Here is a 24,043-nt window from a genome sequence, read left to right on the forward strand (position 1 = left end):
AGCAGATAAGAAGAGTTCACGGCAAGGTTTTGCATTTATTTTATTATATATATATTTTTTTTATCTGTGCATTTATTTATTTAATAATAGACGTTCAATAATAAATGGACAGGTCGGAGAACCGCGGTGGTTACAACATGTTATTTGTTTACAGAAAAAAGGGTTTAACTTAAAGGATTAACGCTGACATTGTAGTACCGCCTGCAAAACTGGGCTATGGCTCCCACAAGACACGGTTTAAAAGTTTAATTAGTCGGCGCAGTAAACCTGGAATCCACATTTACTGCTGACGTACTGATCCGGGTTATGGAACGGAACGGTTTTGTGATACAGCGTCAGCTCTGGACCAGGTCGCATCTGACGACTGATTGAAACTACAGGGATGAAGACTCCGAGCATTGTTTTCAGTAGTCTGTCAGTCGTTTGACCCACAACAGCTAGATGGCGCTACTGTATACTGCTAATCATATGGCAAATCCCTAAACTTACCGGTCTTCTGCGGGCCTATGATGAGCAGCTTAGGGAAGCGATCGCAGGTTTTCTCTTTTGACCAAATGTCTTTATGTCTTTTGTCTTCACAGGGGTCCTGTTGGAAAAAGTGAGAGAGAGAGGCTCAGATTTACAAAAACTCTCAAAACAGTGGCACGTCAGATCAGACTCGAGTCCTGCGACCACAAGCCAACATGGTGGCATAACTCATGCACATGCAGGCACATTTATATTCGCAAACCCTGCTATTTAAATCCTTCGCACCATGAGTCTGGCAGGGGAGAGGGACCGCTATTAAACGTTAATATATCACAGAGAGAGAGAGAGAGAGAGAGAGAGAGAACAAGAATGCCTGTAGAGTTATTGCTGTTAAACAGACCATCTTACTCTATTAAGCTAAATAAAACCACTCCCTCCGCCCCCGAACTCCCCGAGCTAATAGAGCGCTCACAGCCAGAGCGGAGAAATCGGGCAGCGGTTTTATTGTGGGATCAAAATAACATCTAATTAAACCTGTATATATAGTCAAGAAAAACAGAAATAGAGACTTGTTTAGTAATTAGGGGGGGGGGGGGGACTAAACTCCAGCCGTTTTAAAATATAGTTTTATCTTAAAGCAAATACATTTATTATTGATTTACAGCTCATCCAGAAAGTATTCGCAGCGTTCCATTTTTTATGACAATGTGAAAGAAGTTTGTTTGAAATCTTTGCAAAATTATTATATATATACAAATTACTTGTACATAAGTATTCACAGCCTTTGTCATATGGCTCAAAATTGAGCTCAGGCGCATTCCGTTTCCCCTGATCATCCTTGAGATGTTTCTGCAGCTTAATTGGAGTCCACCCATGGTAAATTCAGTTGATTGGACATGATTTGGAAAAGCACACCCCTGTCTATATAAGGTCCCAAGTTAACAGTGCATGTGTTAAGTGCACAAGCCAAGCCTAAAGTCCAAGGAATTGTCTGTAGACCTCCGAGGCAGGATTGTACCGAGGCACAGATCTGGGGTTACAGAAAAATTTCTGCTGCTTTGAAGGTCCAGATAAGCACAGTGGCCTCAATCATCCATAAATGGAAGAAGTTTAAAACCACCAAGACTCTTTCTAGAGCGGGTCGCCCGGCTAAACTGAGGAGGGCTTTAGACAGGGAGGTGAGCATGAACCTGATGGACACTCTGAAAGAGATCCAGTGTTTCTTTGTGGAGAGAGGACAATCTTCCAGGAAAACAACCATCTCTGCAGCCTCTCCCACCAATCAGGCCTGTATGGTAGAGTAGCCAGATGGTAGAGAGGCTGAAGGCACCTGAAGGACTCTCAGATCATGAGAAACAAAACTCTCTGATATGATGAAACAACGATTGAACTCTTTGGCCTGAATGCCAATCGTCATGTCTGGCAAAAACCTGCCCAATACTGTATCATCCCTACAGTGAAGCACGGTGGTGGCAACATTATGCTGTGGGGGTGTTTTCCCGTGGCAGGAATTGGGAAACTAATCAGGATAGAGGAGAAGATGAATGCAGCAATGTACAATGCTCTGGACCTCATCTTCCATGAGGTTCATCTTCAACAGGACAGCGACCCTAAGCACGCCGCCTAAATAATATGGTGGTGAATTGTGAATGTCCTTGAGTGGCCCTGCCAGAGCCCAGATTTAACATCTCAGGAGAGCGCACTGATGCTCCCCATGGAACCTGATGGAGCTTAAGAGGTCCTGAATACTTTCCGGATGTTATTACAAATAACAAAAGACTTTGCACATTACGTGTAATTGGGATATTTCATACATTACTATTTTCATTATATTTTATTGTACTTTTTAAAATTTGTACATTGAATCACAAATTTTAGTCTGTAAAATGTTTATTTATTTATAAATATCTTTAGTTTAATTGTATTCTGCATGAAAAGTCTGTCCATCATTCTATTCTATACCATCTTTCCTTTTTAGGTGACGGACAGTCGTATAAGCATTTCATTGCATATCATATTGTGTATGACAAATAAACATTATTAATAATTTAGAGTTCATAATATATTCATATTTACCAAACCAATGTATTTCCTAACTTGTACGGTTATTTCAAGTAGATTGTATTTAGGAGGTCTCCGTTTCGTCCCATTCGTCAGATGTGGACAGGAGCAGTAATCCGCAACCATTCGAAGACTTGACCCGAACTTAGTCACTCAAGCTGAGGTCGGCACATCTGGATCGAGTTGTCCAGATTAATGAAAAGTCCTGTAAGTTCTTCCTAATGCCTCAGGGGTAGCTCAAGATAACGGTCACGCATCAGCCTCCTTTACGATCGCTATCTGTCTGCCTTAACAATCCAGGGCAGGGAGCTGCGCTTCTTCAAGTATTCTGTTCCTTTTACGGCATTTAGCGGACATGCTTATCCAGAGTGACTTACAAAAATGGCAAGTTCATAGCGCCTTATGCTTTCTAAAATGGAAAAAGTGTGTGTGTGTGTGTGTGGGGGGGGGAATCTTGACACTTATAGTGTCCTACGACAAAAAGTATTGTACGGACTTTCTGGGAGAGCAAGTACACATAAAAAAAGGCGTTGTTCACAGCCGGAGGGAACCGCTGGAACGCCGGAGAGCGGAGTGAAAGGATGGGATCTCAACCTTGACAGGAAACAAGGAGGATCAAAAAAGGATTTAGGGCTCTAAGAAGCAGTCTCTATATTTCTCAGAGGGTAAAAGAAAATGCGACAGTCAGACAGAGAGAGAGAGTTGAGCGGAAATAAGGAGTAGGATAAACTGAATGATAAAAGAAGAAGTAAAAGACAAAGAGATATACAAGGGTGGTTTTCGTTTATTCTCCTGGCAGATACAATTTCAGATAGAGCGTGGTCGGTTTCGGGGCAAAGCGCGAAAGTGCAAAGTCCTTTCCCGCTCCGATTTACAGCGTGCTTGGTCAAGATGTGATGTATTCTAGCCAGACGTGCTGTACTCTCACCTGCCAGATTGGGTCCCTCTCCTCGGGAAAGATCTGGAAGTATTTCTGCGCCAGCTGCACGGGTGGTAGCGTCTGCAGCTTCAGGTTGGTCCACGTCTGGACGAACTTCACCAAGTTCTTAAAGGTGTACAGGCCCAGGCGGTCGTTTCCGTAGTTCGAGAGATGGGTCATGAAGATGCTGATCTGGATTTGGACAATGATAAACAAATCACAAGACGATCTCTTGGAGCACGTACCTAATTTCAGATGCATTTCAGCTTACAGGGTTGAGGAGCACGGTGAGGAACAGCTCTCCTCCGTTGATGATCTTGTCCAGCTCCTTTGGGCTTCCAGGATACTCGTTGTAGAAAATGGTGTGTGTGAAGAGACCGCACGTCTGCCGGGGCAACACCTGAGGAGAGGATAAACACGACGTGTAAATTGATGCACATCAAAATGATAGGTTAAACACTGTAGTTGGAAAGCCTGCAGAGATTCTACCAAACGGTGCAACCTGAGACATATAAAGCTCCCGTGTCTTATATTCACAGTGACAAATTAGAGAGGGGGGGAACATATTCGGTTAGCCACAATATGCAGTAACGTTTAAACTCTGTCCTGGGCTGCTCTGGAAACCAAGTGGAAACTAAGTGACCTCAGCTTAGAAAAATGTGGCCTTAGCACAATAAAGGGAGCAGAAACCGCTCCACTAGAGATAATCTATAGAGAGAGAGAGGCCAGAGTTAAACTCAGGTCTAGACGACTGCGAGAGAATATTAAACACTGAAAGCTGTCAAGAAATCAAACTTTAGAAACTTGATCAAAGTTTTTTTTTCTTCTGATTTCGTTGCACATTAGGTTGAAGCAGTGGTTCCTCAGCATACTCCTACATTAGAAAGGGTTTCAAGAATCGAATACTGAACAAGTTGCACATCCTCCAACCTGTAGCCACATCCTTTCTATGTGCCTCGGCAATACAATCTTGATTTTGAACTGGTGCGATTCTCTTAAATGCGTTGACTATTTCTTTTCCACCAATTTAACACAAGTCTTAGAGTTCGTTTGTTTCAGCTCCAACTAAAATATCCAATCAGTTCGTACTGTACATCAATCTCCCTTTGCTTCATTCCTTCTTCTAGTGTGCCATTTTAGTGTTTATTTAAATGAGCTCCTGTAAAGCCACGACAACAGAGTTAAATAACTAGTTGGGGGAGGTTATCTTCTTATATGACATCACAATAGGGGGAAAAATTGGACTGTTAGTCCTCCATCACGAAATCTGGAAATAAATTTGTTTTTGTAGACTCACACTGGAGACCGATCTGAACATATAAAAATTACAAAAAAATGAAGTTTGTATAATAGGTCACCTTTAACATTGCTTTTTATTTTTTGTTTTGGCTTCTTTACAGCCAAATATTCATGTACAATTTTACAGTCACATTTTCCCAATTTTTGGAGTCCCCTGCCACTAATTCCTCCTTCTCCAGCCAGCCTTCACCTAAACCCACCTACCAACAGGACATGTCATCTTATCACATTTTTGACGTCCCCTCTAAAGAAAGTGCTAGCCACCGCCTCCTTATGCTCAGAAGAGCCGACAATTGGATAGTGTCATTGTGATTGACAGGAGAAAGTGTAACGCCGTCCATCCCACCCAGACACCATCTACTATATCGTATTTTTGTCCTGATTTTTGCTTAGCAACCTTAATAAAATGAAGATGCTTTATAAATAGTGATTACCAGGGATGGGAAACCCACGAGTTCCTGATATAATGACATCATGATACCTAGGTGCCCATTTAATTTGTATTACGATTCTGTAATATATATATATATATATATTTTTTTTAGGTTTTGTTATAATTCTAAACAAACAAGGCAAATCATTTGGATGATGCGCTGTGTGAATAGTTTAGATCACATCACCTGCAGATAGAACAGCAACATTTTACCACCTCAAATGCAAATATATTTATTACATTATTCATAATCTATATAGCTTTATCCTGTATACAGGGTCGTGGGGGTCTGATGCCTACACCCGGAGACTTTGGGAACAAGGTGGGGTACACACCCAATATATCGCATGGCTCACACACTAAGGGCAATTTGGGAACGCCAAGTACCCTAATCTGAATGTCTTTGGACTGTGGGAGGAAACTGGAGCACCTTGAGGAAACAAACCTTCAAAGGTGGGAATCGAACCCTCGACCCTGGAGGTGCAAGGCCACATTGGCACCCAATGCAAACGTATAAAATTGTCAAATTAATAACAATATTCAAAAAATTTGTTTTGGAGTTGATATATGAAATGCAACGTAAAAAAAAATTGTGACTAAATACATTTCTTCCCAATTTATAGTGACTACCCAACCCAATAAAAAAATAAAGAAAGAAAGAAAAAAATTCAATAAAATTCCAAATTAGATCTGTGCTTATGTTCAACGCTAAAGTTTTGGATTCTGGATCTTATACTCCAACGACACAGTGTGTTATAGCACATTATGACACACAGTTACACCCTCCCATGCAAAGCTGAAACATTCTATAATTCTGTCCACACATTATTCTCTTTCCCTCTGTCTCTTTTTGGAGATCCTCCCCTAGTCTTACCCGTGCACTTTTAGCTTTTTAAAACGCATAAAGTTGTTATTTGGCTTAGGCAGTGATTTCTTTTACCATTTGATGTTGGAATCCTGAAAGCAAGTTAAAGAGAAGCAGGATATGAAAGTGCAAAGTTTTTCTTTGCTTTAGGCAAAAAAAAAAAGAAAAAAAAAAAAAATATATAGAGAGAAATATACATATATAGAGAGACAATTGCTGAATATTACACGCACCCAAGATTGTGCATGTTTATTTCTTTTCTTCTTTATTCCAAGGATCAAGATATCCACCTAATGATTATACAGTTCCACACTGTTTTCTTTTCCTTCTAAACAGTTCTATTCATCTAGCAGGATAAACAGTTTTTCTGATGAAAATAAATACAAATCCTGTTCTTTACTGAGGTTAGCCTGAATGTCAATGTCAAGTCAATAAAAGTACCTCAAAGACAGTTAAAAAATGTGTGTGTACGTGTAAAAGAGAGAGAGCGAGAGAGAGCGAGAGAGAGAGAGAGAGAGAGAGAGGAGAGAGAGAGAGAGAGAGGGGAGAGAGAGAGCGAGAGAGAGCGAGAGAGAGAGAGAGAGAGAGAGAGAGGGAGTGTATGAGAGTGTGTTTGTTGGCAGGCCCGGGCACTTAAACTGCATCTAGGGATTAAAGGATGTCTGTGCTAAATGGATGCATCTGAAAGCAAGGCCTAAACACAGAGCAAGAGACAGACATAATATTTTTTCAATCCTTTTTCGAACAAAGTGGAGCGTCTCCCCAGAAGATTCTCCTAAAGGTTACTCGACTAATCTGCAAGTCAAATAGTAAGCAGCTCGCCGTCTATTGTAGCGCCGGACAATTAGACAGTAGCTGAAGCTGCCGTGATATTTTTCACCCGTCTCATTATTCCGCGCCAGACCAGTGATACCTTTTTTTACCTTTCATAAAGCTGTACTGTATGCAACAGATCTATTTATTACATCTTTTTAATGCGCGGCAGCTGAGCGCGATGGTAAACCTGATGTTAATGTGCTGGTGTGAAAAAATTCACAGGAAACTGCTGCCTTGGTCTTAACTTTTTCTCCCTCACCTTCCTCCTTTTATGCTGCTGCTTTATTTTTGCCGCAATCAACATTTTTGTTCCTAATTAAGGATATAAAAGGAGGGAAGTATGAACCTAGTATGTCTCCTAACACTGCGTTCCAAGCCTGATGGAATAAACCCAGAGCCATAATGATATGATTCCATATATTTGATATGATATATTTCATTTTGTAAAGGAAAGTCAAAATGTAGTGAAGCATGACGACCACCCCCCCGCTGTATCTAAACAAACTTGATAGTAGCTTTAATAACTCCATAGGAAGACCATAGAAGAGTCTAATCAGTGTTATAGTGTATACACACCACATGTTCATGTGGAATGAACAACTGAACGCTCATCATTACATATACACAATCACACAGTGGTGATGGAACCATGTGCACCCAAGACTCACCCATGCCCGTGGGCACCAAAGGCCAGCCACACTGATCTGATGCAGCACAAATCACAGAAAAAAAATAAGTCCTATCCACGAAGGGCCCATCCCGCAACATACAGCACCCAACGGATCCATGGTCAATGTTCTGGTGTCAGACACCACGGCACACCCAGCACCCCGAGTCCCTGCCGATCCACACCCAGAGGGCCTGAGCCACCCAGTGAGAACCCAATGTGATGTTAATTTAAAAGGGGTTCATTGTTATGGCTGATCAGTTTATATGAGGCATCACTACTTGGCATCTGAAGTTGGAAGATACACTCATAACTAACATTATTAATATTAATTTATTAATGGATAACTATATTGATCATTCATTAATCCACAGCATTAATCTGGGACTGTTCCCCATGTTCCCCATATATATATATATATATATATATATATATATATATATATATATATATAGAGAGAGAGAGAGAGAGAGGGGGAGAGAGGGGTGTGTACATATATATATATATATATATATAGTATATAATAGTATATTATGTGTGTGTATATATAGTATATAATGTGTGTGTATACATATATATATATATATATAGTCAAGATATTCTGAAGATAATTCCATATATGGTGTTAAACTTTGACTCTGCGTATTACAGATATTAAAATGTTAGTATTCAGTTGTGGATGAATAGCTCGACAGAATAGATTAAAATGGTACATGCTTCTATAAAAAAAAGCAGACTTATAGGAAACGCAGCTGCTCTCACTTCTTCTTTGTCTCCCTCATATCCGCGGATGCTTCTGCATTTCTGCAAACCTTATTTCTTCTCTTAAACATGTAAACAGTCTAACTGTGTGTGCTGTTCAAGAGGTGACTGTGGAGACTGTGGTGACGCCTCTAGGGACGGAGCAGACCCAATCTAGGGAGGGGTTTATCAACACTTAAAAAAAAAAAAAAAAAACGTGCATGTCTGCAAAGCTACTTTACGTTTATTGTCCCTTAGATATATAACCCATATTATAAATTCATAAAAAAAGAATGAAAAATGAATGAGGAAAAAGGTCTGAAACACAGATGATGATCCTAGAGACTCTTTAAATACACCGTATTTGTACAAATGTGTAGGTTGGGTTAATAAGCAGGCAGTCTGTTCACAATGAAACACAGCTTGTACATGCATAATTGTACCCTGACACTACACACACACACACACACACACACACACACATGTGCGCGCGCACACACAAAACTACTTGCTTTTCTGAGTTAGTTCGGAGGTGTGTACAGGTCTATCTGTCCAGGAATGTGCTCTTACACTGATGCCGCTGTGGATGAAGCCCCGGCGGAAGCGTGCAGGTTTGAGATGAGGATATTCCTCCGTGCTGGTCACCTTGATGCCCCACACCTTCTTCCAGGCCTCATAGAGCTGCAAGTGAATGGGGTAGACGCCCGAGTGGTGCGGTGCCACCGCGTAGCCCATGTTAGTGGGAATGCCATGTTCCTGAGAGTCAGAGAGAGAGAGAGAGAGAGAGAGAGATGATAATGAAGCCTAATAGAGTAAATGTGTATGAGAGATCTCAGAGTAATAAAAGGCCGTGTGTGTAGAGTCCTCATTGACATGTTAAGTAAAACTAGAGTTTGGTTAAAGCGGGACTACAAGCAGTTTAAAAGAAAAATACACATTCTAAAAAAAAAAAAAAAAGTTCAAAAAGAAGATCAACAACAAAAGTTCGTTTGATCTGAACTGATCAAAGAAGGTGTCACTCATAGGAATGAATCTATTCCTACTACGCTGCCTGCAGTCCTCAGCCTCACCTCCGCAAACTTGTGGTTGAGCAGCATCTGTTCGGCCAGCACCGACTGGTTGTGGAAGAGATGAGGCTGCATGTGGCTCCACATGTGCGGAAACCACCAGAACTTCTTACTGTAAGAAAGCAGCAGATCGTCCCCCAGATCCTCCTCATCAGTGCCTGAGGAAGAGGAAACACATGCGCATACACACAAACAAACACATAGTTAAGTTGCAGTGGTTTCCATTTAAGTGAGTTTTTCAGAAAAAAAAAAAAAAAAAAAAGAATCCTAGTTTCCAAAATCTTAGAGTTTCTTTCAACTTTTTTTTTTTCCTTCTTAGTGGGACAAAAGTAATATTATAATATGCAATGTAGAAGCTTATGGGTTGAAAGAGTTTTCACTAATGTAGTGTTCTCAGAACCGCCTGGAACATACTAATAAAATCCTTTCATGTTTTTTAAGATAGAAGTACACATATGTTCTATTTTAAGGGAAAAAAAATTGAGAAATTTATAAGCCTGTAATCTTACAAGGTACTACGGAGCGTAAACACCAGGAAGCTCCTGATACGAGATCACGATAACTAGGTGCTGATTCGATTTGTATTACGATTCTATAAGTTTTGCAATTTTATAAATATTCAGATTCTTATAAATATATATACTTTTTTAGATTTAATTAAAATTGTTAACAAACTTGACAAATATTGGTTACTATGGCACAGGACGCTGTGCCGCCTGTCAGTGTAAATAGTTTAGAGTGCACCACCTGTAGGATTATAGAGGAACTGCAACTTACTACCACCTTAAATGCAAACATACTGGATCAGTCAAAAGTTTGGACACGAATATGGATTTATTTTCTAGATTCAAAAAAAAAAAAAGGATCTTTTTTTTATACTATGAAGTAACAACAATAACAACAACAGACAGGTATTATCTTATGACTAGAAGATCAGCTGTTCTTGCAAGAACAGTAAAACTAGCTCTCATGAAAAGGAAAGCAAAACTAAAACCTACGTCTGCCGCAGAGGAGAAGTTCATTTAGAGTTACCAGCCTCAGAAATCACTAATTAGCAAACAGCACCTCAGTTTAGAGCCGTTATGAAGCTTTACAGAGCATGAATAGCAGACACATTTCCCCTTTTAAAGAAGATTATTGCAATTTTTGGACGCCTTTAGCTTCATTTAGCTTTACAGTGTAGAAGGAAATACAAATCAGAACGACCATGGAGTTAGAAAGTGTGGCCAAATTTTTTTTATAAAACAAAATAATATATTACAAATATTTGATTTTGGAATCAATGCAGGTTGTGCCACACAAAAGAATCACAATGATATAATTTTATCGTAATCTCATTTTTCTTTTTTTAAAAAATTAGGCTTATAAATATTTTTTAAATAATATATAAAAAAAAAAATCTACCCCTTATAGCATATACAGTATGTATCTCTTGGTGAAATCTATATTATCCATGCTATATATATATATATATATATATATATATATATATATATATATATTTACCAGTCACGCTGCTTACATAACTTACATTTGCAACATTTCATTTATAAAGCATAGAATTACATATACTGTACTATATTTCACTTTTAATCACTTTCCTTCTCAGGAATATCTGCTTAAGCCCGTCTTATTTCTTTGGTCTGAAGGCCGTATACGACAGGGTTAAGGCTGGTTGGAATAACACAAACACGACACTGGTCACATTTCGAAGTTCCTCATAAGCTGAAAAACGGTGCAAAATAATTACAGTACTGCCGCATCCAAGCAGAATGAGATACACAATCAGATGTGTGCTATATGTTTTTATGGCCTTGCCTTATATCATGCTGTTTTATTATTATTTTTAAACATACAGTACATGTGCGAGCGATCTTTAGATAAGTAACAGCGATACATGATATTGAGATCGTCCAAAGCATGACTGAGGACAGAGCACAGCTGTACTGACATGAAAGAAATCCCGAGACATAACTGCATCATAAATGATAATGGCCACTGTCACACTGTATGCACATAATAGTTGCAAATTTCCTTTTAAATGGGATTGGAACTAAAAGTGGACCGGGATGCTGAACAAGGACATATGTACGTGCTGATAAGGTGTCCACATACTTTTGACCGATGTAAGCCTGCAAAGATGTAAAAGAAGTAAGATTTAAGTGTAAATGGTGGATATTAAACACTTCTCAGCTTTTGTGATATGAAGAACACGATCGTCTTGACGGTCGAGACCGAATAAAACTTACATTTTATATAGTTTTTAAAACATCGGGCTGCTGCAGGAGGTGATTTCATTATGTAATGCATTTCTTATCTCCTGTAAGAAATTCGCCCATTTAATTTTACTGCTCGGACTATGCATATAAGTTCTCTGTAAACCTATCTATTACAGCCAAATTACAGCACATTAATCTTTATTTAGTGTGCGGGCCATTAGGAGCTGAGGGAACCGATCTTACCAGCATGAAAGAATTTTCCAGAGAAGCCCAAGTTGAAGGTGAAGTTGGGTACATGGTTTCGGAGCTCGTTCTGCGTCTCCAGCAGGGCCTGGAGAACAAACGAGAAAGGATTTACAATCATCCAACAAATACAGACTACCAGAACACTGAAGATAAACACACATTTGTAATCTAGCCTGTTTTATCAGGGTGGTCCGATACATGAATGTCAGATCACGACTGGCCCGAATCCAGGATTTCATGCAGTACAGTAAAAGCGGAATTCATGTCCCGTATATTTCCATGTGCTCCAGCGTGCATGCACACATCACCTTCGTCATTACAGTATCTCGTGTCAGCAGTACTGTACACGTCAGCCGGAGCCAACTCGAAAGAGGAGAAAGCTGGCAGTAACGGCTGCGCAAACAAAAGGCAAGGCATCTGGCGTTCTCCTTCTGAATGTAATCGTTAACAGCTGATGAGCTGTCAGTAAACCTACAGACTAACATCATCTACAGGGTCAAGGCTTGAAGGAAGGAAGTCTGGGAAGACACCGGTATCAAACATCTAATATGCCTGCATCATTGACTCGAATTCGATTTTTTAATCCTGATCTCAAAATCTCCAAAACGAGCAGATGTGCTGTATAAATAACACCAACGTCAAATTGAATATGCTGGGGAATAAAATAAAATGCTCTATGGCTCTATTAAAAACGTCGGAAAAAATACTGCGTGTCTAATATTTGAACAGTGCGATTAAGTTCATGAAATAAATCTGCACTGAAAGGAATTTATTTTACAGTTAAAGGGAATCCTGGTGGGCAAGTATTTCAAAAACCTCAGTTCTAGGTTGTTTCTTTTCTTTTCTTTTCGAACGCTGCTGAAACAATCACAAAATCAAAGTGAACAAAAAGGCTTTTTTTTTTGGGTGATGTGAATGCATTCTGTAGGCGATGGAACGTCTTTCATCTTCCAAGACATAAACTTCTCTTTTGTGTACGTATTTTTGCTCAGGGTTTCTGCGACAGGCAACGAGAACGACGAAGAGAACCAGTCAATAAGAGTCTGTGAGGAAAGCATGTCACAGATAGCAGATCCATAAGCCTAGTTAATCAGTGATCTATTAATGTAGGGCGATGAGGGCAAAACAAGACTGCTTGTGTAAGAGACTGGTTGGTGTTCAATCCAGCCAAAAAATAAAGTAAGAAACATGCTTTTTTAAAAAGTAAAAAAAAAACTTTTAAAGTATTAAAAATGCTTTTTTTGCCCAAAGTTCCCCCAGTTCTCAATCCTTCTCACAATTCTTCATTTTTTTCTTGTTCCCGTATGAGAGACGGTTGTTGTAATTTTCAATGGAAAAAAAACAAAACAGGATTTGGGAATTTACACTCATCAAGCAGCTGATTGCAATCTACTAAAGTCAAGTAGCATGAGACCAGCTTTTGTTTTAATAGTTGAAGTCAAACCGGGACGCGTGTAGGTGGAAAACCGATTGACCGATTGACATTTACAGAAGAATTCAAGCGCAGTACAGTGATTAGACTCGTCACTCGAACGGTACAAATGTTTTAAAGAAGGCTGTACTTCCATGCAAGACGATCAAGACGAAAGAAGTCCACTGCAGTCGCTCCCGTGAACGTTCAGAGAGTGGAACACCTGATGCCTTGAAAACTGACGGATAACCTGTCAACAACTGTGCAAGAGACGTATCTGTCTGGGTGAACCGTACACACGATCCTTCACCAACACCACTTGCACATAACAGGATCTCGACTGAAAGTTATTGCCGCATCCCAGTACAGTCCTGAGCTCGATCCAAGCCATTTCCACATGTTTGGCTCATTTAAAGGAGTTCCTGGGAGGCCAGCGTTTCAGACTTTCTATCTTGATGGCATCCAAGCACTAGAGAAGCGCTGGGATAAGTGCATTAATGTAGCAGGGGATCATATAGAGATATAAAGGAAGTTTTTTCACTTTCGTAACCGTGTTCTATCATTCTGCACAAACGCCCTTAATATTTACAAGACTTTTTAACTGCCTACCTTCTGTCAAGCTGATTGAGATTTTTACATCTACAGCAAAACAGGAAATATTTTATTATGTCTGCTCCATTTCCCTTTTATCTCACAGCACTTCCTTTAAACCCCGAGAGCAAGACTGAGGGTGGAGCGAAGAAACGACACACAAATGCAGTTTGGGTCTGTACTTTGTTTGAACTGAGAAGCGTCACCCCATAGAGAGAGAGGCTTTGGATCTGGAGACGGCAGCTAACTAGCAGGAGCAGCGACAGCAACACAGGGCTGTCACCCGATGCAGCGACTGATCGATGGCGACGCCGGCACTCTCCGCATCTCGCAGTTGCTCTTTCTGAGTTAGTTTTTTTTTTTTTTAAGCAGAAGACAGACTCATTCTCTTGACGCTTGGCTGTCTCCCAGGCTTCAGTTCCCCCGACCCCTCCGATGTCCATCCATATTTCACTCGGAACATTTTTATCATTCTCCCCAGTGCATCTGTCTCTCTATTTATGTATGCAGCAGGTTCAGAGCCAGAAGGCCATGAAAGAGTGTGAAAGGAAAAAGACAGACGCAAAGAGCGAGAAAGAAAAAGTAGTGTGGGGAGGGGGACAAAAAGGGAGAAGGAAGTAAAGAAGTAAAGAAAGAGACATTCGGGCAGAAAAGGCAAGGAATGTAATATAGACGCAAGGACATATCGCTCTTTGTTTCCCGCTTTTTCTTTTCAGGAGCTACAGCAGTATGATGTCATACGATCTTCACATGAAAGCAACGAGGGGCCTTTTTTCTCTCTTTTTTCTTCTTCTCCTTTTTCACACCACCTCTTCATCTTGATAAGCACGCACATGGCACATGCATACACAGCCTCCTTAGCCCACCGGCCAAAAAATAAAAGCAGCAAATATTTCCTAGAAATTGGCAGTCATATTATATGATCATACTTCGGATCTTAATCTTTTGTATAATATTATTTTAAATAAGTTAATTAATAAATTGTTCCGGTTGAGAAAAAGGTTTGGCAATATGGCATAATGATATGATATAAATTATTGTATTCATCAATTATGCACATGGAAATCGCAAATCTCTTTTTAATTTTAAAGTTCATCATTTTCATTTATGTTCCTTAATAAAGAACGAATGTTTTAGTCTCCAAGCCATGATCATCGCTCCAAGCCATTTCCACATGTTTAGGCCATTAAAGGAGTTCCTGGGAGGCCAGCGTTTTAGACTTCGGCTCTGGCACACTGAGAAAAAGGAAAAGGCTCTTGAAGGCCTGCTATTTGACTGTGATGCATTTTATAACCATGATAAAAATATCCAGTTCATCTTTACACATCCACTATATGATCAAAAGTTTGTGGACGCTTGGCCATTATGCATCTACAGTATATGTACTTTTAAAACGTCCATTCAATGCATCCATTATTCCTCCTTTTACTGTTTTAATATGCTCCGTTCTTCTGGGAAGGCTTTCCAATAAAACCTCCAGTGTGGCTGTGGAGATTTGCGTGGGTTGGGTGAGGAGGAGGTCTGGGTGCAGTCAGTGTTCCAGTTAATCCCAAAGATGTTTTGTGGGGCCGAGTTTAAGGCTTTGTGCGGGAAACTCGAGTTCTTGTACTGCAACCTTCGGAAAAAATCGCATCATCAAGAAGCTTGTTGTGTGCAGAAGGTGTTGTTTTGGTGGAATCGGTTTGAAATCCTTGGTTCGAGTAAAGGCAAAAGACATAATCATGCTTTCAACATCATGTGGCAACAAATTGCAGGAGTGCAATGGTTAAGTGTCCACACATTTCTTCCATATTTGCGCATGTATCTGAGAAACTGAAGTATTGACATGAGTTTTTTTTTTTTCTTCCTGTCGAATTGCCGACTCCCAGTTTGAAAACTTTTAAGACAACATGAAACGGAAATTCAAGCTCATTTTTCTTCTGACCGATTTCCAAGTGAAACAGCATATTTGGGTGGAGATAAATGTTTCTTTGATTTGTTGCCTTACGGCTACAACTCCAAGAAGGAGAGTCCGGAAAATTTTGCCAATTAAATGGATAAAACAAGTTGGAAATTAGTTTTTTATCCCCTGGCATTATATAACTTATAAACTTTGATATTAGAAAAGTTGGCTACAATCCAAATCTTATTTAGCTCGTTGGATAAACCCTATGAGGAGTACGCATTCGCATAGTATTTAGAAACAAATACCAAACGGCATAAACTGGTCAAACTGGGACGTTTAATTGCACAGAACAAGTGAAGAGAGTGAAGTTACGAGATTAAAAACTTCTCTATATAATTATCTGCTACACTAATGCACTTATCCCAGTGTGTCACTAGTGCTTGGACACCATCAAGATAGAAACTTTTCTCAGTACGCCGGAGCCGTACTAATCGGACAGCCTGCTTCAGGTATGAAAATGTCTTGAAGCGAGGTCAGGACTGTACGGGGGGATGTAGCATGAACTCCCAGCTGTGTTGCTGTAATGTGCAAGTGCTGTTGGTGAATGATTGTGGTCCCACTCGCTGGATGTTCACTGCAGCGAGCTCCGAGCCATCTCGGCCAGGATGGTCGTCAATCACGGACGTACGGCCTTCTCTAAAATGTTTGCACTGTTCAAATGTTTCTGTTGTTAAGAGTCTCATCATCGCACTGTGCATGAAGTCTTCTGTAAATGTCAATCGGTTTTCACTGATAAGAACTTTCAGCACAAGTCCAGGTTTGTCTCGACAACGCCCCTTGCAGCATTGTGCTTAAGGGGAAGATCACTGACAAAGAAGTATTTTGTCACTTAAATGGTTAATATGATGAATGAGGACAATCTGACCTCGGACCTGGAGTTAAAAAAAAAAAAAAGTATGCATAACCTTATTTCCCATTGTTGATGTATTCATGTTTGGCAAATCATATTAACTTCTATACTTTTCCACACACTTTTGACCTACACAACATTCCCGTTATCTGCAAATCCTTCTGTCCTGCCTTTCTTTAAATTTCTACAGAAGCATCTAGTTGTTTAAAACAAGATGTCAATCTTTAAATGATTTCACCAGCTATACAGTTTATTCAGGACTTCATTCTTTCAATTATTCACGCATCTTGAGTAATTGCTTGTCTTGCTGGAGATCACTTCAGTCAATCTGGGAAAAGTGGGCCAAAACAGGAGAATTCACCCCTGATGGGACTTAAGTAGCTCATAGAAAAATTACTAGGTACTTGTAGTAACTAATTATAACTAATTACTTTTAGCAAAATAATGTACAAATGCATAACTCTATTATATGCGTTTTCTACTATAACATGTTCCAAGTACCGTTGTTTCTTCATTTCTACCCTCTATACACAACATCCTGGTTTTACCCAACATTTATAAAGCGTTAAAAGTCTTCCAGTACAGCCCAACATCACCCAGCACCTACAGACTCCTGACAGAATCTTAGCAGCTACCCACCTTGACGTCGGAAACCTTCATCCGCGTGCCTTCCTTGCCCACAAAGATGTCATCGATGTCCACCAGGACGTAGCGCTCCAGTGCGAGCGACAACCGCTTGCCCGTCAAGAAGCTCACGGCGTCCACCAGCACCAGCTTGTGCAGCCAGAAGTTAAGGTTATTGCCAAAGAGTACCCTCTGGATACCGTCGTGAAGCCCGAGGTCCTGGACCACGGCGGCGTGCAGGGGTGCAGGAGGACCTCCGGCTTCTGTCGTCCTGCCCCGGGCCAACAGTACGGGCTCGTAGGTGGAGTGGTTGGACTGGAAGACGGTCCAGTCGTCCCCGGGCAGGGGCCCGCGCTCCACCTCGCGAGCCTTAGTGATGAGCAAGAGCGGCGATTTGGGATTAACGCTGCAGTCTCTTAAGCCGAGGTTAGAGTGTAAAAAGAGGGGAAATCCCTTGAGTTGGGCACTCTGTAAACTGTTCTCATTTGCCTTTATTAGAGAGAGATAGAGAGACCGGGACAGACAGAGTGAGGGAGAGAGACAGAGACAAGAAATTTCATTATCGCTTTATTGAACATGAGTGAGAACAGATGAGTGAACCAAGAACGTTCATTGAAAGTCCTAATGACTAAATCATTGAGCTTGAGCTAAAATGGACTTTCCCTTAAATCCCTAAAGACGAAGACTTCAGCCTTCACCATTCATTCGCATTCCTCCCTTCATTGGCAGACGGACAGTGTGGGTCAAAAGGTGCTAGAATGTTTTTTGGAATGAAAACAATAAGCCTTAGATTCCCAGGGATTTTTTTGTAAAATCGAGGAAAAACATTTTGCAACTATCAGTAAACCTAAACTTGATTAATGACTCTTATTTTTGCCAGTACAGGGATGTGGCTGAACCTTTCAACATGTAATTCTGTTACAGGATGCAAGTTGCAAGACACACACACTTGAAGTTTTATGTAATAAAAAAAACATGAGCCGGGGCAACTTAGTGGTGGTGGTGGGGTTCGAACACAGGACATTCCAGACTGTAGTCCGATTCCTTGCTACCCGCGTTCAAGGTGAAATAGACCTTAAATGCAATCATCAATGAAAATACATAGTAGCCTAATGTTGGTTAACAGTCCTTCTGTCATCTACTGACGTCGTCATGGAGATGACACGTGACATGCAAAATAAAAAAGTTCAATAACAGATTATATGCCACAGCAAGAGGAGGTCAGTAGCGCTGTATTGTAGTTAGCGAGATGTTACTTAGTTAAGTAGCAGTAGTCGATTGTAATGCTAGAACGAAACCTTTCTAAACAAAGATTTTTTTTTTTCTGAAAAAAATTTTGTTGCATTTTAAAAGTACCTGACGTGAACAACTTAACCTGGCTTTGCAACCCTGCGATCGAGTTACTCCCAAGAAGAAATGAAACTACCAACCTGCTTTGTAAATAAACAGCAATAAACGAGATCACGCCATATATCAGAATATTAACCTTCCTATCCGTCTCCTCTGCTTTATATTCCCAAGTCAGTTTAACCCTGTACGCGACACGGAAAACGTTTCAGAAACGATCCAAAGGTGAGGAGAGTGAGCGGAGGAAGGAGGATGCCGAGAAGACTGTGCTTAATATAGCCTCGGGAGATTGCACCGAGCCAAGTCCTGGCTGGCTGCAGTCGCTGCTCTCCCTCATGGGAACCTGGTTTTCGGAGCCATGTTTCTCCAGGATGTAACATTAGAAGTGCTCAGAGCTAAAGGCACCGAGGCAGAACAGGACACGGCAGAGAACGTTCTCAAGCAGAAAAGACAGGACGAGCAGCCAACCAGAGGTCGTGTAGAAGCAGAGCTTTGAAGAAAAGCTTCATCTTTTTTTTTTTTTTTGTAAATGCTCTTCTAATACGCCTTTAAGTCTGGTTGATGCAAGCGCTCTCGCTGCACATCCATTAAGAAGGAAGATCTTAAGTAGGATACACTACTGTAATATTGCAGGATTTGGAGTACTGTTAAAAAATATTTATTTGAAACAGGAACATTATTTCCATTTTTTTTTTTTTTTGTAGAAGAACTCTATATAGATTTGCTAAAACAAGCTTTACATCATGTTACGGGAACAAAAGGGCAGTATGTCCTTCCAAAGTTCAAAAGAAAATTCTCGGTGCAGTTTAACTTTAATTAAAATGCTAAAACAAACCGGAGGAATTTTTATAATAGTTTAATAATTAATACTAACTATAAATTACATTCTTCAGTAGCTTAGTTATTAATTTCATACTGTAATTTACTCATCATGTGTTTATGGCCTACCCCTTCATGTGTGGTAAAAGTGCTGCTGTTAAAAGTGTATGAAAACGTGTTTATTATTAAAGACAAGAGAGGGGGGGGGAAAAAATAATGTATCGCAATATTAACTCCAAAATCGATGTTTAAATGATTTATTACATTTTTAATCATAATCAGCAAGTGACCGGAATTGGATGTTTATCAGCTTGATCAGCCACGACCGATCACAAACGCAAAAATTCTGCACTCGCGAGCGGTTCAACACAAACGCATTTTTATGGCGTTACATTATCAAAAGCTGCGCGCATTAAAAAGTCACTGATCAGCCTTTTTCTCCAAACTCGCATAGCGAATTAGTCTCGAACCACCACACACGTTAATTAGTCTTGTAAGAAGCTGCGCACATCCGCGCACTAACAAACACTCAACATCCACTTGTGGAGACACTTGAGGCGGTAAAACGTCACGGTTCCTTTATAATCCTACAGGTGGTTCAATCCTACTCTGAACTACTCACACACTGGCACATCCCTTGTGGTAGGATTGAATTATTTTAAGTTGGGTAAAAATCCTAATCATGGCGGATATGAGACAGAAATTCACGCTGCTCAGTAATGATGTAGCTGTTTGTTTTTGTTTAATTTGAAGTTAAATGTTAAACTCGTGTATTTGAAGTTAGTCTAGCAGTCTTAATGCTATAAGGAACGGGCTACATTTAATTACTGAGTTATGACGATGTTAAATGAAGCTAAGGTTTAAAACTTTGGAGTCGACTTTTTTTTTTTTTTTTTTTAACAGTTCAAGGTCTTAAAATTGTAACAAAATTGGAAAAAATTTAATATCGAATCGGCGTATTTATAACATCATGATATGAACAAAATGATAGAAAAAAATACTTTAGCATCATCTAAAAACATGCGATGGTATAGCGCATTCAGAATGAATTTGCCCTGCAGTTGACTCGCTGTTTAGACCTGTTACCAGATCAGATATTTCGGAACATAGATTTCAGGTCATGCCTAAGGACACCCTAAACCTGATAAACTCACCCTGACATCCGTTAAACATCATTCTTACTGCAAAAATAGGCATTTTGGTCAATTTAAAATTTACTTAGAGACGTTGTTTCTCTCTTTTTCTTCTTCTTCTTTGTGCTCGATTCAGGTGTCGGGCGGCAAAAAAAAAAGTTGTGTTTTATCTGGTTGATAAACATACTATTTTTCAGAGATGCATAGATATTTTTCTTTTTTGTGCTGCCTTAAAAAAAAAAAAAAAACTGTAATTTAGGATGGTTAGTAACGTTAAATCCTCACCTTAAAGAAACCAATAATCCCTACGCCGTACTCCACACAGTACTTATCGAGAAGTTCCCTATTCCAGGCATCCAGGTTGACATACTTGAGGATATTCTCGTAAATGACCAGCGTGAAGCGGCCCCGGTTCTTGTCGGTGAGCGTGGGCATGTCGCCCTTTCCGGGGGCGATCTCAATCTGGTAGCGGAAGCGTCCCGATTCCAGGATGGCCACGATGTCCTGGCCCAACTGTGAGTAGAGGCTCTCGACAAAAACCAGAACCACAGGGTCCGTGCGGAAAGTGTCTGCTGGCTTGGCAGTTCTCGCAGGAAGTATCCTGGCTGACGGAGGGGAAGGGGTGGCGGCTTGCGAATCCTCCCATTCGGCGGTGCCGTCGTCGACGCCTTCCGAACCGCTGACGCCTGCAGGCTCCAGTTCGCGCTTGACCCCATACAGGAAGTAGGCCGAGATGAGGACACTTACCATGCAGAAGAGAAAGAGCAGCAGTAGGCTGGTCTGCAGCGTGAGCTGCCTGTAGAGCCGTCTTACGCGTCCACACACCAGCATCGTCACCCTACGGCCACTTGTTTTGAGTATATACACACACCGCCCTCGAGTCAGTAACAAATCGCCAAACAACAGCGCAGAGAAAAGGGAGCGACGAAGCGGAGACCTTCCATGACGCGGACCATCACGTCACCATTGCAGAGGGCAGGAGGACTGGTGCGGGCAGGGGACGGCATGGGCGAGGCTGGGCTTTCACTCACCTTCGAAGATGTGTGCTGCCCGCCCCCCGTGCACCAGCAGCCCCCTGCCCAACACCCTTACACCCCTCCGGTTCTGCCCCCTCTAAGTTCTTATCTTCTGAGCCAGTTTGGAAAAGATGATGAACTGGAGGATGGGTGAGGAAGATTTATGAAGGACAAACTCGTCTTCCTGGGATGAGATCTTCGCATGGGTCATGCCCAAGGAAACGTCAACCAGGTCTTCATTTGGTCTGCGGAAGAAACAAACAGGGGGAAAAAAAAGGATCAGCTTATTACAAGTCGTTTTCCAATAATGAGACGCAGTCATAAATCATGTGAAGTGCATAATTAATCATTAAGAGAAATATTGTTGCTAGGCCACCTGATTTTTACCCACTGCACAACCTGCACCGTAGACAATGGATCCTTTCATTAAACGGCAAAAGGATCTATGCGGGCAATGAATGGATTACAGGATAATGGCTGTGGCTTGCATTGATTAGCTGTGGCTTTAAGACTGATCCTCATTCTCTATGCACTTCAAAGAGCAAAAGTCATTCTTTTCATCTCAAACGAAGTCCTGAATACCAAAATGTCGCGTAGGTGAGTTAAAAAAAAAAAAAAAAAAAAAAGAGAGATTTAGACCGACACTGACTAAAAGAATGAAGTCGTGAAATGGAAAGGTCTCCGAGAGGGCATGCAGACGAGGCTTAATAAATTGACCAAAGAAAAGGCGACGCAGAGAACAGCCATTAAGAGACAGGCCTGCGATATATCGGTGTCACACGCTTTCTTTTCACTACGAACGTGTTTCCGCAGTCCTACCCGAAAATACGGTTTAAAGGATGGAAAGGAAAAAAAAAAAAAAAAACGAAGAAAAAAAACCCTCCATCAATCCCTTTTTACCACTTTCTAATCAAAATATAAAATGCCTGCTGGGTAAACCTTTTAGTGCTTTCAGCTCCTGTGAGGTCTTGACTCTTTTTTTTTCGGGTATACACAGCTTATGCACACATGATGACTGTCGCATAAGAGGCCTGCAGGTCGTTTAACTACAGAGAGGTGTCGACAATGGTGCAGCGACAAGATAGGGCTTGTTTTCAGGCGAAATATAGGTCCAGTTTCAAAGGCGGCGCAAATATCTACGTCACATGTGGGTTATGGAACAAAGAATCAAAAGGTACGGAGAAAGAAGAAGAAGAAAAAAAAGCATTAATACAAGAGCAAAGCAAAGGCAACAAAGATGACAAGGATAAGAAAAGCTATTTTATCACTTCAAAAGAAAGTACGACCCTGTAACCTTTCAGATTCGCAAGCTGAAAATCGACGGCTTGATCGTTCATACATCTCCATCAGGTGGAGGCAAAGCGGCTACTCGAAAAAAACTAAATTTCACAAGGGATAGTCTGGATGGTGTGTGTGTGTGTATGTGTGTGTATATGTATGAACCCCCAGACTTCGGTATTCCCTTGCTTTTCCACCCCAGGCTTAATCTCCAAACCACAATGCCTGTCACTGGAGCTCTATTGTGTCTAGAGGAACAAGAACAGCAGCCTGAGTGTCGTCAGAGGTCGGATTACGGCTCCAGAACTTTCCCTATTCACAGGCTAGTTCTTTAATATGCATCAGCCACCTCAAGCTGAGACGGCAGAGCCGGTCTTTTGTGCTCCTCGTCGTCTTAACGGTAAGATTTGGAAGGCAAGAGGAATTTATGGTGAGCAAGAGAAGGGATGCCATATTAAAAAATAATAATAATAATAAATAAAAAAAAAACAACAACAAAGATGAACACACTAAAGGGTTCAAAAAAAAAATTAGATCTGTACTTGATCTAGAAAATAGGCAATAAAGATTTATTTCTTTTTCTCTGAGAGGTATTAGACGGAAATGATCGGTGGGCAGAACAAGATACCAAGCACAGGTAGAGTTCAATGTTGAATTAAAATACAGCATAAAAAAAATAACAATAATTCTTTGCATATCAGTGGCTATATAAAAAAAAAAAAAAAAAAAAAAAAGTAATATATGCTGAATCCAAAGCCATTTAAAAAACGAAAACCTTGACATTTACAGGACCGTCCCCCATCTTCCATTAAAGTTCTTTCCGTCCCAGAACCTTTTTTTTTTTTTTTTTTTTTTTTTTGTTCCAGCAAAGAGATACGAAACCTATTTTCCGATGGCAGAATAGCTTTAACTCTTTAGCTCCGTCTCGAGGGCATAGCGTACTGCGGCATACCTTCGCTTCGTGCAGCTGATTCTACACCGCGAGGGTTAGCTGAACTTTAAAAACATGATCTACTTTGCACCTGCACTGTAAGAACAAGGGCATTTTACAGTAATGCAGACCTGCTAAACCCAGTCTACCCTCCTTCTCTTTGTAAAACCAGTTTGTGGTGTGTGGAAGCTTATATTTAATAATAAGCTGGAATAAAATTGTGCAAAACAGCTAATTATGTCTGTTTTAAAAATCCGTGAAAACCCTGTAGACCGTGTGTTTTTTTTTTGTACTATT

At 40.6% G+C, this 24,043-nt stretch overlaps 1 protein-coding gene across 1 annotated transcript in view; it reads right to left on the reverse strand.

Moving 5' to 3' along the window:
- ndst1b (N-deacetylase/N-sulfotransferase (heparan glucosaminyl) 1b) overlaps window positions 1-24,043 on the reverse strand; it is an 82,360-nt gene that overhangs the window by 8,481 nt on the left and 49,836 nt on the right. The window contains exons 3-10 of the mRNA XM_053478402.1: window positions 20,807-21,782; window positions 17,238-17,711; window positions 11,799-11,886; window positions 9,340-9,494; window positions 8,840-9,025; window positions 3,720-3,848; window positions 3,458-3,640; window positions 490-586 (exon numbers count right to left, since the gene is read on the reverse strand). Coding sequence (XP_053334377.1) covers window positions 490-586; window positions 3,458-3,640; window positions 3,720-3,848; window positions 8,840-9,025; window positions 9,340-9,494; window positions 11,799-11,886; window positions 17,238-17,711; window positions 20,807-21,352 — 1,858 coding nt within the window. The 5' untranslated portion in view covers window positions 21,353-21,782. The remainder of the gene's footprint in view (window positions 1-489; window positions 587-3,457; window positions 3,641-3,719; window positions 3,849-8,839; window positions 9,026-9,339; window positions 9,495-11,798; window positions 11,887-17,237; window positions 17,712-20,806; window positions 21,783-24,043) is intronic.

Source organism: Clarias gariepinus, chromosome 19 (genome assembly GCF_024256425.1).
Source record: "Clarias gariepinus isolate MV-2021 ecotype Netherlands chromosome 19, CGAR_prim_01v2, whole genome shotgun sequence".
NCBI lineage: Eukaryota > Metazoa > Chordata > Actinopteri > Siluriformes > Clariidae > Clarias > Clarias gariepinus.